Raw genomic sequence first — 12,785 nt, forward strand, 5'->3', positions numbered from 1 at the left:
AGGTTTTCTAGTGTATTAACCTAATAAGTACAGGATGCTCTTAAAGAGAATGCCATTGCAAGCATGTGCATTTCTTTTTGAAAGTACCAGGGATATCATGCAATGCAAACACATCTCCTGCTTAAATATACAAATTGTAGTCAGAATCATATAAGAAATTAAAAGGACAGAAAAAAAACCCTAATTTTGACAGTGTCATTTGGAGAGTGGCTGTTGCTGGTGGATGTTTTTGGAATGTATATGTATTTGGATCGAATTTTACTTCATTGTCAAAAATTAAATGAGTGTCTGAGTTATGTGTTACAACTATGGACTCAAGTTCTCTAGCAGCTGGTATGAGACTAGTTATTTTACTCATAAAATAGTTTTATCATTAAAAACTGAAGCATTTACTTGTTCACTCGTAAAATATTTTTGGCAAATACCAAGTGTAGGCATCTGCATTTATTGATCCTGGAACTACTGCAAAGTGGTCAAAGCATGGTATGTACACACAGAAATATACTGGTCTAGGAAGAGGAGACAGCCTATATGCCAATACCTCTATGGCAGACATTTGTACATTTTATAAATTGCCTTGGTTCCATTAGCTTCACTGGTGCAGTACCCCGTGCTCTTTAGAGTTCCGTTGAATCTCTCTTGTACTTCTTTGCTCTGTTAAGTACTGTAATAGCAGTTCTGCTACGGATTTGCTCGTCTTGGCCTTCTTTTAAATAACTAAGTATGTTTGGTGACTAGGGGCAAAAACCCACATCTTCAGAGTCCCAGCCTAACTGCCAAATATTGAAGCCAAATACAAGTTCAATCTTCAGAGTAAACTCTTGTGTGGGACAGATTATTTGTCTGCCTCTTCTTTCATGTAGTCTTTACTACTGTAATATCTAAACTGCTTTCGCTTTCTGATTTTAGCTATCACACTGTAAAAGTAGATCATCAACATTTGTTCAAAGAAGTGTCTGTTAAGCAGCCTTTGGTATCTTGAAACAGTAAGAATGTGGTTTGTTGTTTTTGTTTGGAGGAGGGTGTATGTTTGTATTTGCTATTTTCTTAAGCAAGATCAAAAAATATATCCATGGTTTGCCAACTACCTAAAATAAGAGTTTGATTCTATGTGAAATTGATAACTCATGGTGGTAAATGAAGAATAAGCAGAAAATTAAGCAGTTACAGAATTCTCCAGTGGATGTATTCTATAGCAGTGGCAAACATTGTCCATATCACCCTTTTTAGCTGTAATATAAGAGATCAGCTTGTATAAGGCAAGTAAGGAGCTGGAGTGTCCAAGTTAATCCTGCATTTCTCAACTGAGGACTTCTCATCTTCAGCTTTGACATCTTGGTAGAGACCTTGCTGCAAATGCAGATACCATCTCTTTTACAAGATTGCTAAATAGACACTGATTTTCTATAAATTGCTTATTCTCTATTGAATAATCAACAACTAAAAGGAAACAGTAAATTTCCATCCAATACAGGTCGTATTTGTCAATATTCTCTTATATGCAAGGGTAATTTGCATTTTTTTTTAAATTTATTCTGCTAATGAATATTCTGCTGAGATGATGATCTCATATATCCTCTGTCTGAAGACTTAACATATTTCTGGTTTTTAAGTTAAATTATTTTCCGCCTTTAGAGTAAATCAAAAGTATACATAAACTGGTGCATACATAAAGCAATATGAAATTCTTCATCTGCAAGCATACTTCAAAGACAGCATTTATGGAGAACTACTTGGTTAAGTGGGAAAGACCAACGAATTTGATGAATCATTTTCTATAACACAATGCTCGAAAAAGACTAGTCTCTGTGGGCATCACAGAATCACAGAATAAATATTCTGAGTTGGAAGGGACCCACAAGGAAAATCATGCCCAGCTCTTAAATGAATGACTCATACAGCAATCAAACCCACAATGTTGGCATTATTAGAACTGTGCTCAAACAACTGAGTATGTTCAGTCTTGGAACTTAATGACATGAAAACAGTAAGAATTTTTCTTTCTTAATACTTTTTATCCTCTCTCAGAAACAATTTCATTGTAGCCTTAGGAAACAACCCTAAGGACAAAGAGATTTGTTATGTTTGTTTAGAGAACTAGAACTGTACCTGATCCTTCTTAAGAGGCCCAAGTTGAGACACCAAATTATTTATCCTCTTTTGCCAAGTAATCAGTAATTTCTGAGGGCTTTTTGTCTTTTGTGTTATAGCAACTTGGTTTCTAAAGGCTGCAAGTGTGTGGCTAAGTTCAGTTTCAGCAATTGTTGAGTACCTATGCCTCAACACTAAACTTCTAGGAGGTGTTTGTTCTAAAATCTTGTTCATTCCAGTCTAGACACTTCTTTTAAAATTGTATAAAAAGGTGGCTTTGTGAGAAGAGAAACCTTCTTCACAAAATTATTATTTTCCTGTATTTATTTTCTCTGGAGAAATACAATGACTCACCTATTTTTCAATTTTTTTTTCTTTTCTCAAAGTACTTTTTGACTTGTCTAGATTGACATAACATATTAACAAAAAATGAAACATACATAATTAATTTGCATCTGTGTTATATTAGATCAATGGCTGTGGAATACACATCCATTACTGGAAATTAATCAACTCTTTATAGTGTTGAATATCATGAGACATGTGAATTTTAAATTTCACTCTATAAATCATCCTTCCTCTCCGGATAATTTCACACAGTTTTCATCATTCACAAGGAAACTCTACATCTAACCAGAGTACTGAAAGCTCCAGAGTACAGAGCTGTTGTGTGTAAGCTAAAACAAAAATATATCTGGAATAATGAGCTATGAAATTGTGTGGTAGCACACGTCTACACCCAGTGAGGCACCTATCCAAAGAATCTTTGCTGTCTGGCAGGTTCAGTCAGGTGAAGAAATTCCAGCCTATGTTGTTCTTTGGAAGCTGCTGAATTGCCTTCTGTGTTGGCATTTTTTTTTCTTTTTAATCCTTGACCTGCTAACCATTCTTGTCTCAGAAATTACTCTTAGGCGTGTAATTCTACTTTTCTTAATCGTGCATGGCTTTTGCTGTCGCACTTTCTCTGACTTGAACAGCATTTCTCTTAGTAAATTTGAGCCAAGCTGTACAGATGCCCCGAGTAACTGAAACCCTGAACTAGGAGTCAAAGGAGAAATACATATGATATATCCAAACAATGATAAGAAAAGGTTTTTAATCAGAGAATTATGGAATGGCTTGGGTCAGAAGGGCAGTGTTGCCACCATGAGATCAGGTTGCACAGTATTTTGTTCAAAAAATATTATTTTCTATTAGGTATAAATTACAATACTTTTCAAATACCTCAAGAATAAAAGTATACAACTTTTACTTTAAAAAATTCTCTATGGGTTATCAAAATTTGAACTCACCTGACTGCTGCTGTTTTAGGAGGCTAAAGCCATCTTAAACACAAAAACATTTATAATCTTACAGAACATTCAGCTCTTAAATAACACGTTTCCCAGTGACAAAGTATGGCTGTTTTAATGAAAAGTAAGTCAAATTATCTTTTGCATACATTTTGTGTGTGTGTTTTGTGTGTATAGTTAGGTATTCCCACTTCTCTGTTTTTAGATGTGGTAACAATTACTACCTTAATTTGGGCAGTACAATATGCTTTCCATTTCTTATCATGATAATGCTGTCAGGAGAATGACAAAATTAACATCAGGATATGTTTAATCACAAACAGCTCTGAAAATTAATATAATAAGTAGACCAGACCATGTTGAATTTATACTGAGTCTCATACAGGACTAAAATTCAGATTATTCAAAACTGAATAATGTTTTTCTTGAAGTTTCTTTTCCTAATGAAAAACACATGCAGTGCACAGTCTGAACCTGGTCAATTCCAGTCAAAAATGTCAAGTTTTGTTACCTTAAGTGTGGTACTTAAAAAACTGTAGAGATATAGAATATGTGATTACCTCTAGTAGGAGTTTTGAGTGAAGTATTAAATGTGAACCAGTATAAGAGTTTGCATATTCCAGATTTTTATTGATGAACTTCAATGAATTTTATAATTACCATATTATTTATTAATTACTCCAAATAATTGGTAAAACAGCTGGATATTGTGGCGGTAAAGGATGAAGAAAGTAGTAACTGAATGTGTTGAGTTTTTGGGGTTTTTTAGAGTCTGTAACTTTTAACCAATAAAAAACTTTTAAATCAGTACTTCCAAAACTTGTATTAACTGTTGGAACTACCACAGTTTGTCTGTCTTTAATTTAGATAAGTTGGAAAATGTCCAGTACATGTACAATGCAGTACAAATACATAACTTTACATCAAGTGTATTTCCACAGCTTGTTTTTGGGAACAGAGTTTTGGGACAAGTACTGGATCACTAAATCCCAAAGATTTTTATAAAATGGTTGTATCCTGAAACAATTCAATGTTTAGAGTAGTGTGATGAGGGTCATAACATGACCCCAACTACCACAATAATAGGTTTATTAATTTGAAAATATTTTCCTTCACCAGTTCTGCAGAGAAATATATAGAGAGCTCTAAAACATGACAGAAGATTAGGACAGGGAAAAGATTCTAGTGCAATATTTTTTTGTATTTTAAGTGATCAAATGTGGCAATGCTTAAATTCCTAGGGAGATTGACTTCACTTTAAAGGCAACTTAGTTACTTCCTAAAATTTTGTGCATTTTTAAAATTAATTGTGCAAAAGGTATTTTAATATTAACAGCTGAAGCATCTACGGTTTAAAGATATCTCACAGAAAAAAAAAAAAATCTCATTTTTCTTTTGCATTGAACTTGAACTGGAAAAAAATCATAGAATCATAGAATGGTTTGGGTTGGAAGAAACCTTAAAGATCATCCAGTTCTTGGGCAGGGGTACTACTCACAAGATCAGGTTGCCAATCTTACCTTGAACACTACTTGGGAATTATTAGGTTTTTCTCTGTTCTTTTTTGTTTGTTTGTTTGTTTTCACAGTTTTTGAACTTATTTATATGTTTTAGTAGATTGGTGAAATTAGTATAGTGGCAATGCCTCTGCTGTATAAGTGGTGTGCACTAGAGTCCTAAAAAGACTGATTGATGCTGCTGTTATCAATGAGAGAGTTGTGGTGCTTGAAACACTCTGTACTGGTGGTTTGTAGCATTTCCTGGAGGTAAACAGCAGTGTCTCCTGTTCTTCTCCACTCTCAACAGCAATAATACCTCGGAATATCAAGCACAGTTACCTGTGTATATCTGTGTATATCCAAGCCCAATTTTCTCTATACATTCCCTCTGTCCTGGTCCTTCTTTCTTGAATGGGATCTATATCGCTTTCTGAAGAGCTGTGAGTTCAAACTGGGAACATAGAATCTCAAAAAACATTTTTTCGTATAAAATTTTCTGTATTTTTCATCATAAAATTGTCTTTCATCCTTCACAATTTGAATTACCAAGGTGGTCAACTATTGAAGCAATTTAGCAATGTGTCTCTTGATACTGATGGAAACCTGTGTTCTGCAAAGTTCTTTACAGTCCAGGTTATCTTCCTGTCCACAGCAGAAGCCCAGGGAGGCCATGCCACAGCCTCTGCATTTGCATTCTCTGTGCTGTTCTATCCCAGTGCAAACACACCTGCCAGAGGAACACGGACATAGGTGCAGACCTGGGAGGGTTACTGAGCCCAGCAGAACCAGTGGTTTATTGCAGTCACCTCAGTTTTTCCTTCCTTGTTCTTGTTTGTTGTGGTCTTACATTGCTTGTTGTTTCCAAGCTGAATATTAAGACTGCCAGAATACAGTGCTTTTACAGAATTAATTTGTTTTTCAGAAGTTAAATGACTTAACTTTATTAAATTGAGTCATGGTCAGTTTATTTCATAATCATTTTACTTTCTGAATGCTATTTTCAAATAATTTTGATAGTTATTGATATATTATAAAGTGACATTAACAATATTATATGATTCTGCATGCTATTTATTTCAAGTTTTTAAATAGAATTATTTTATCAAGACATCATCTTCTTTAACTCTTGAATAAAAAGAACATTGGTAGAGTAGCTGGATAATATGGGAATTTTATTTCTCCACATAGATAATCTGGAAATTTTATTTCTCTCCCTTTTGTTTCATTTCAGGTCCTTTAAGTGCAGACACAGACCTTTCAAATCACTATTACGGTACAAACAGCAGTTCAGTTGCAGCTGCCATCCTGGTACCATTCTTTGCTCTAATATTATCAGGGTTTGCATTTTACCTCTACAAACACAGGTATTGTAAATTCTATTTATTAAATAATTTAATAAGCTTTTTGCTTTGATTTTGATAGATAGCTAGAGAACACAGTGCTAAAAGCTTTTAAGAATATCTTTTCTCTAGAAAGACAAGTATTTCTAGGTATTCCCATGAAGGAGTTCAGTGCAGGGCAGTTCTCTAATGGTGTACATTTTGAAAAATGAGTTGCTCTGCTAAGGAGCAAAGACCTCTCAATCTTCTTGGTTTGTTCGGCTGAATCAGATTGACATCTGAGGTCACATGTTCTATTTTTTCATTTTAATGCTTTATTAAACTGAATGTAGCTTCTTCTTTTAAGAAGCTTATTAGTATTAATTATATAAGCTGAAAAAATATACAAATCCCATGAGGAAACAGCCCATAATATGACTACTTACAGTATGTGCTGAGTCAGCTAGTGATCACTGTACGAACTGGTATCACTTCAGGTCATATAAAACTTTTATATGTCACTAGATACTAGAATAAATCCAACAATGTTGTCTGAAATATGGTTTGAAGGCAGATATCTTCAAGAAATCAGAAGATATATATTTTCTGAAAATTTGTTCATTCTGAGAACTATTTGCAAAATAGTATTTAACAGGAAAATGTTTTTTAAACTTTTGTTCTATAATCATGATACCAAGAGTATTTTGTGATTGCAAGCAATCACATAGACAATCTGAGGTCTACCAGTGCCCTACGATGCAGTAGACTGTAAAATGATGCAATGATACTTATGTCCCTAGAGGCTCTTTGTAACAGAATTTGGAGGTCTTAGGGTACAATTTTATGAATGTTTCTGCTGTGCCTATCTCATACTAGCATCATCTAATTAGAACCAGAGTTGTTAAATCTTTTTTACACAGTTGTACCTTTTATCTGGCTGACAGGGATTACTTCAGGAACAAAGACTGCAACCCGATCTTTCTGAGCAAAATTAAAATATATTTAATTACTTCTACTTAGGAAAGCTCCTAGTTACCTTCTAAGATTATTTGGTAGTTATAAAATTAACATAGGCAGAAAAAAAAAGTATTTATTAGTAACAGAATTATTTGCATATTGTCAATTTCTACTAGTGATATCTTTCAGTGATAGCTTTCCCTATCTGCTATCCAAAGCAAAATAATATTATAAGAAGAATTTGACTTTCATGAAGTTATATAATGATATATTTATTAAGCACCAAGAACTTACATTTTGCACTCTTTTATCTCCTTTCTTGTCTTATTACAACTATATGTATAAAACAATATACTGAACTCCCTTATTATATTTCTTTAGATACTTCTAGATACAAAGAGATTTAAGTTTAAAATAGTAAAATATAATATCATAGGATATCACTTTATTAGATGTATCAGAAAATCTGCACAAAAAAGAAATCTGGTCTACTTTTCATTTAATTATTGGCTTTATATGTTCTAACAGAGCTTCCATAAAAATGTGAAAGTTCTTGAAATTTTGATATTTCTTTCATGCTGAGAAAACACTATCAAAAATAAAATATTGGCTGTTTTCACTATCATTTTATGCTGATTTGTCAACATTTATGTGAATATCACTTAGGATTTGATAAATCTGATTATAGGTGTTTGAGAAAGGTATTTAGCAAAGTATTTATGTTTATTGTTGGAAGTAGTTATGGAGGTAGAAGGACATGCTGTGGGAGACCAACCTGGAATAACTGGAATTGCAGACACTTATCTGAAGGTTACTACCACTAGCAGTGTAAGATATTATTGACACTTGCTCTTGTATGTAGACTGAGTGGAAATATTAGAATATCCATTATTGCTAATGATAATTTCCTGTCTTTTTTTCCCCCAGAACAAGACCAAAAGTACAGTACAATGGGTATGCTGGACATGAAAACAGTAATGGACAAGCTTCATTTGAAAATCCCATGTATGACACAAACTTAAAACCCACAGAGGCAAAGGCTGTGAGGTTTGATACAACTCTGAACACAGTTTGTACAGTGGTATAGCCTTCAGTGCCCAATATGACTGATTCATAGCCATACCTCTGATGGACAAGCAGTAATTCCTTTGGTGCCATATACCAGTTTCCCTTCTCTTGGCTTTGCTGCTGTAATCTTTAACATCTTCTGTCAGCCTACATGCAGCTAAATTTTCTGGTAAAAAAACGTGTCAGTCTTCGGGGGATCAGACAAAGAATATTTTTTCATCTTAAAGTTGGATCAAAATGCCTGGCTGCATCTGCTTCAAACCAAGGCACACTTTAAGGAAGACTGCCAAGTCATGCCAATTTGTCATATTTAATGCCTCAGACTTTCATATTTGTATGCGGCTGGATGCCTTTCAGTGCGTTCTTCTGGGCACTTGGATAAATCCTTTGAGTACTGTGACAAATGAAAGCACCACAGATTATCCCCGGGAATATTCTGAAGAAATAAAGCTCTCTTGAAGGAGGAGACGGCCTTCCTTGAGGTTGCATACACTTGAAAATGCTTTACCATTGAAATCTTGCTAAAATTAGGAAAACTTACAGTATATTTTATTCATAGGGTGGTTTTGCCCATTCCCCAATCAGCCGTTAATGTCGCAAAATAATAATGCACAATTTTTTTGCACTAGGGTGTAATGGCTGACTGAGTTAGACACTGGTAAAAATATACAGGGTTTCTACACACTGTCCATTGTATATAGACATTCACTCACTCTTTGCCAAGCAAAACATTCCACAATAAATTTACTTGGAATATTAAATTGACCCCCATGCTTAGCACCTGTTAAAATCTTGTGCTACAGAAGATATTTCTTTTGTCAATTTTTGACTAAATTTCATTGTCAACATGATTACAAGTCACTGGGGACTTTCAGCCAGAACAAGAGCCCATTCTTAAGAAATTTTCATTGCCACTATTGTTTTCTTCTGAAATCAGTCATCAATCACCACTGTCAGTATCATACTATTTAACAGCAGGGGGGTTAGCAGCTATTGCTGCTTGCCGTGTACAAATGTGAATAGTAATTTATTTTAGATAGCTCATAAAGCCTGTGAGCCTGTGCTCATAATACAGTCTTCCCTTTTGCATTGTTTTTCCATTTTTCCTTTAATATGACATCATTTTCTGATGTTACATGGAACTAAACCACATTACAGTAGCATAAATAAACCCAGTGCAAATTGTCCATAAAAAGTGGTCATTCAGTTTCTACTTTGAGCCAAAAGAAATAGTCAACTATCTTTGCTTTCTGTTTATTTTAAAATTTTTAAACACACTGCTTACTGCTTTTGTATTTACACAGTTTGACATAGACATTTATAGATATAAAGTTTGAGTAATCATTAACATTTGCATAGAAATAGAGGTTTTACTGAATGAAAACAAACAAAATACCATTGAGCAGATTAATAAATCGAGTTTTAAAATTAGTAAATGATAGTAAATAATGAAGCAAAATCTGGTTGTAGTCATACACAATGAGTTAAAAAAAAAAAAAAACAGGAAAGTTGCTTTGCTTTTCTTCTAATTCAGGGCTGTTTTGTTGATGCTGTTATTTTCTTTTAGTTTTCTGAATTTCAAAATGTTCTGTTGTCCAGTTGCTATCTAAGCCTGTTGAAAAGTTTTTCTGAACTCCATATGTTTGTAGGTCTGGCTCTTATACACAAAATAAAAAGGTAGTAAAAGCCCAGTAACAGGTTTTTCAGCTAATGTTGCAGAACGCAACGAAAATTTCAAAGGTAACCCTTGGTCAGCTTAACAACTACATCTGTTAGATGAAAAATACCAGCAATATAATACATAATAATTGTAGGGCCTGCAGCTGTTATATTCTTCATATGAGCAAGAAACTCTGAAGAAAATGTAATAAATAATCCTTTCCAGTCAGTTCCTTATTCATTTTGTTAGTAGTTTTTTTGCTTTCTTTTTCGTTTGTTCTGAAGTTATTGTGCAGTAAGTTTAATTTAGCTGTCCCATCTCAGAGTCCTTCACATTTCCTGAGAAACTACAGTTATCAGATAAAAGTTGTTGTCCTGATCCTCCCCCGCATAGAGGAAGTTGCTTGGCAAATGAAAAGCTTCTGTAGGAGCAGTGGGCCAGGAAGGGAAGATCTTGTCTGAACAAAGTTTCTGACAGGTATTCAAAATTTACATTACTGCATTAAAAGTCTTACTATAGTGGCAATGAGAGAAAAAAAAAGGTTTTGAAAACAAAATACATAGCTATTATTGATGTTTTCTAGTCCTGTCATTACAGTGTATGCTTTAGTGCCCTGTCTCACCATGACCACCAAGGAATGTGTTGGATGAAAAAAGAGAATAGTTAAATGGTTTGATCTTTTGTATTAGAGAGTCCAGATTCCATGAATCCATTATTCAGTGGTTCATTTTGGGAGGTAATGTAACAATTGCTTATCCTGAGTGAGTGCTCTTTGATCAGGGACACTCAAAAGGAACACACAAATTATCCTAAGAAGTTTGCTTGGAGTGTTGATTAAACAGGAGCTTCACAGAATCCGAGTGAAACAAAAGTGTCATAGTTTAATCAGTTCTACCCACACCTTTCAAATTCCTCTTCTTCTCTGATGTGTTTGAGTCTTCTGTTCAGGTTGGATCTCCTTCTCCTGCAGTTAATATACAGAGGGCTGTGTTTGCATGCACTCAGATATGGTGCTTCTTCAGAGTGAGACTCTTAAGATGATGTGCAGTGCTGGGTAATGGCAGCCAGGAAATCTGTTCTTTTGAGATATATGCAGAAGACTTTTCCCCCAGCGTTGACCAGATCATTATGACAGGCTAATAATACATGCTATATTTTTTTTAAAAAACAGGTTATGTGCTTCAAAGCTGTTAAAAACTGCTGCTTGTATCACACATCTTGCCTTTCTCCAGGCTAGCTGCAATAATTTTTTTTCTTGTGTAAAATATTTTGTAAACAAAATAAGTTGTTATTAAAAAATAAAAAAAAAGTGGGAGGGTGGGGGGGACTGGGGAGAACGCCCGCATAATGACCAAGTCAATCTAATTTTCATTCCCACTATTCCATTCTGCCATTTCACTACATGCTGCTGTGACATGAAGTAGGTGCAAAAGAACTTTTTGTACAGAGATATATTTTTTATGAAGAATTTGTAAAATTATTAAATATGCTGTACTTTTTTGATTAATGTAGGTAAATTGTTAAAAATAAATGTTTTTACAATACAAAAAGAAATTGTAATTTTCCCAATAATGTAAAATTTACCATCTTTAGCTGATTTTCAGTTCTGATCCTATTACACTTGTATTAATATTAAAGTGGCCTGTTAAAAATAAACAGTATTCTCTTTGGAAAAAAAAAAAGAAACAAACATAAAAGACTGTAATATAGCCTGTGCAATGCCACCTACCTTGAAAACAAAATCAGAGTTCTAATTAAATATTTAATTTTAGATTTTCACCTTTTGTGTGACCTGTTCTTATCAACTTTCTTTTTTCTATTTCCTTTTATGCTTTTAAATCTCAGATACAGATTTTTCATTACATAATGTTTCAATAGAATCTAAGTCTTGCCATTTTATGTTCCCAGGCATTTTGGGAAAAAAAAAATCAGTCGCTGTCTTGTGAGGTGGGATTTATTTCTGTTATGTTACAGATTTAGATTTTAAAATGGGACTTGAGCTCTTTGTTTGTTTTATAAAAAAAACCCAAAACAACAAGGGTTAATTCTTTCACAAGCCTGCATCCTGCCAATGGAACTGATGGATCACATGGAGCCAGAGGTATTTCCAATTTTAACATCTGAGAGATAATTCCACAAATGTACATACTTTGAATGAAATAAAAATGCTTTTTAAAATGCTTTTATACATAAAGTTAGCCATATATATTAGTGTTTTCAGAATCAATATATGAAATTCTAAACATTTAAAAAAGTGGTTTCGTGTCTACTCATGTTAAAAAATATTGAATTTATTTACTTGCTGACAGCTTAACAAAGAGTCAGTCTTCAAAAATATTCTACCCATTGTTCCTTTGGGAACCAGTGGTAGTATATGAGTGTGGTTCACTTTTAGAAAAAAACTAAGATGTGTGCATGTCCTTGCTGCCTTTCTCATCCTCACAATCCATCCTTCTGGTAATATGATATCTTATAAACAGGTGTTAAAAGTTCCCATCTTTCACAATGATCTGACCATCCTGACACTAAGCTGTACACTGTAATCACTAACACTATCAGAGCAGATACTGAGGCTCTGTCTGACAGGGAGCCATGATTTTTGCCTCTTCCACAAACAGGACTCTAAATATGCTAAAAAATGAGCTATTGTTCTTTTCACTTTTGCCAGATTGCAGTGACAGCTTTTAAAAAATTATTTCCTCTTGTGATCTACTGGAAAACACAGCATAGTATAACTAATTTCAGATTCTACAGAAACCATTTATAGAAAATAGATATTTTCTGAGTGTTGAGGATACAGTTATGTAAGAGCCACTCTCAATTGAATCTGTAAAGAATGAGCGTACTCATTTTCCAGCTGGCATCTACTATCTTTGTAGCAGCAGTGAATTCATAAACA

The 12,785-nt window shown here is 34.0% G+C and overlaps 1 protein-coding gene across 2 annotated transcripts in view; it reads left to right on the forward strand.

Annotated features, from left to right (window-relative positions):
• Positions 1-11,665, forward strand: part of CSMD1 (CUB and Sushi multiple domains 1) — a 1,072,714-nt gene extending 1,061,049 nt beyond the window's left edge. For both annotated transcript variants that reach the window (XM_014869526.2, XM_088162298.1), the window contains 2 exons: positions 6,114-6,246; positions 8,086-11,665. In XM_014869526.2, the coding sequence (XP_014725012.1) occupies positions 6,114-6,246; positions 8,086-8,245 (293 nt within the window). In that variant the 3' untranslated portion in view covers positions 8,246-11,665. The remainder of the gene's footprint in view (positions 1-6,113; positions 6,247-8,085) is intronic.
• The last annotated feature ends 1,120 nt before the right edge of the window (positions 11,666-12,785 follow it).

Source organism: Sturnus vulgaris, chromosome 3 (assembly GCF_052056855.1).
Source record: "Sturnus vulgaris isolate bStuVul1 chromosome 3, bStuVul1.hap1, whole genome shotgun sequence".
In the NCBI taxonomy this organism is placed as follows: Eukaryota; Metazoa; Chordata; class Aves; order Passeriformes; family Sturnidae; genus Sturnus; species Sturnus vulgaris.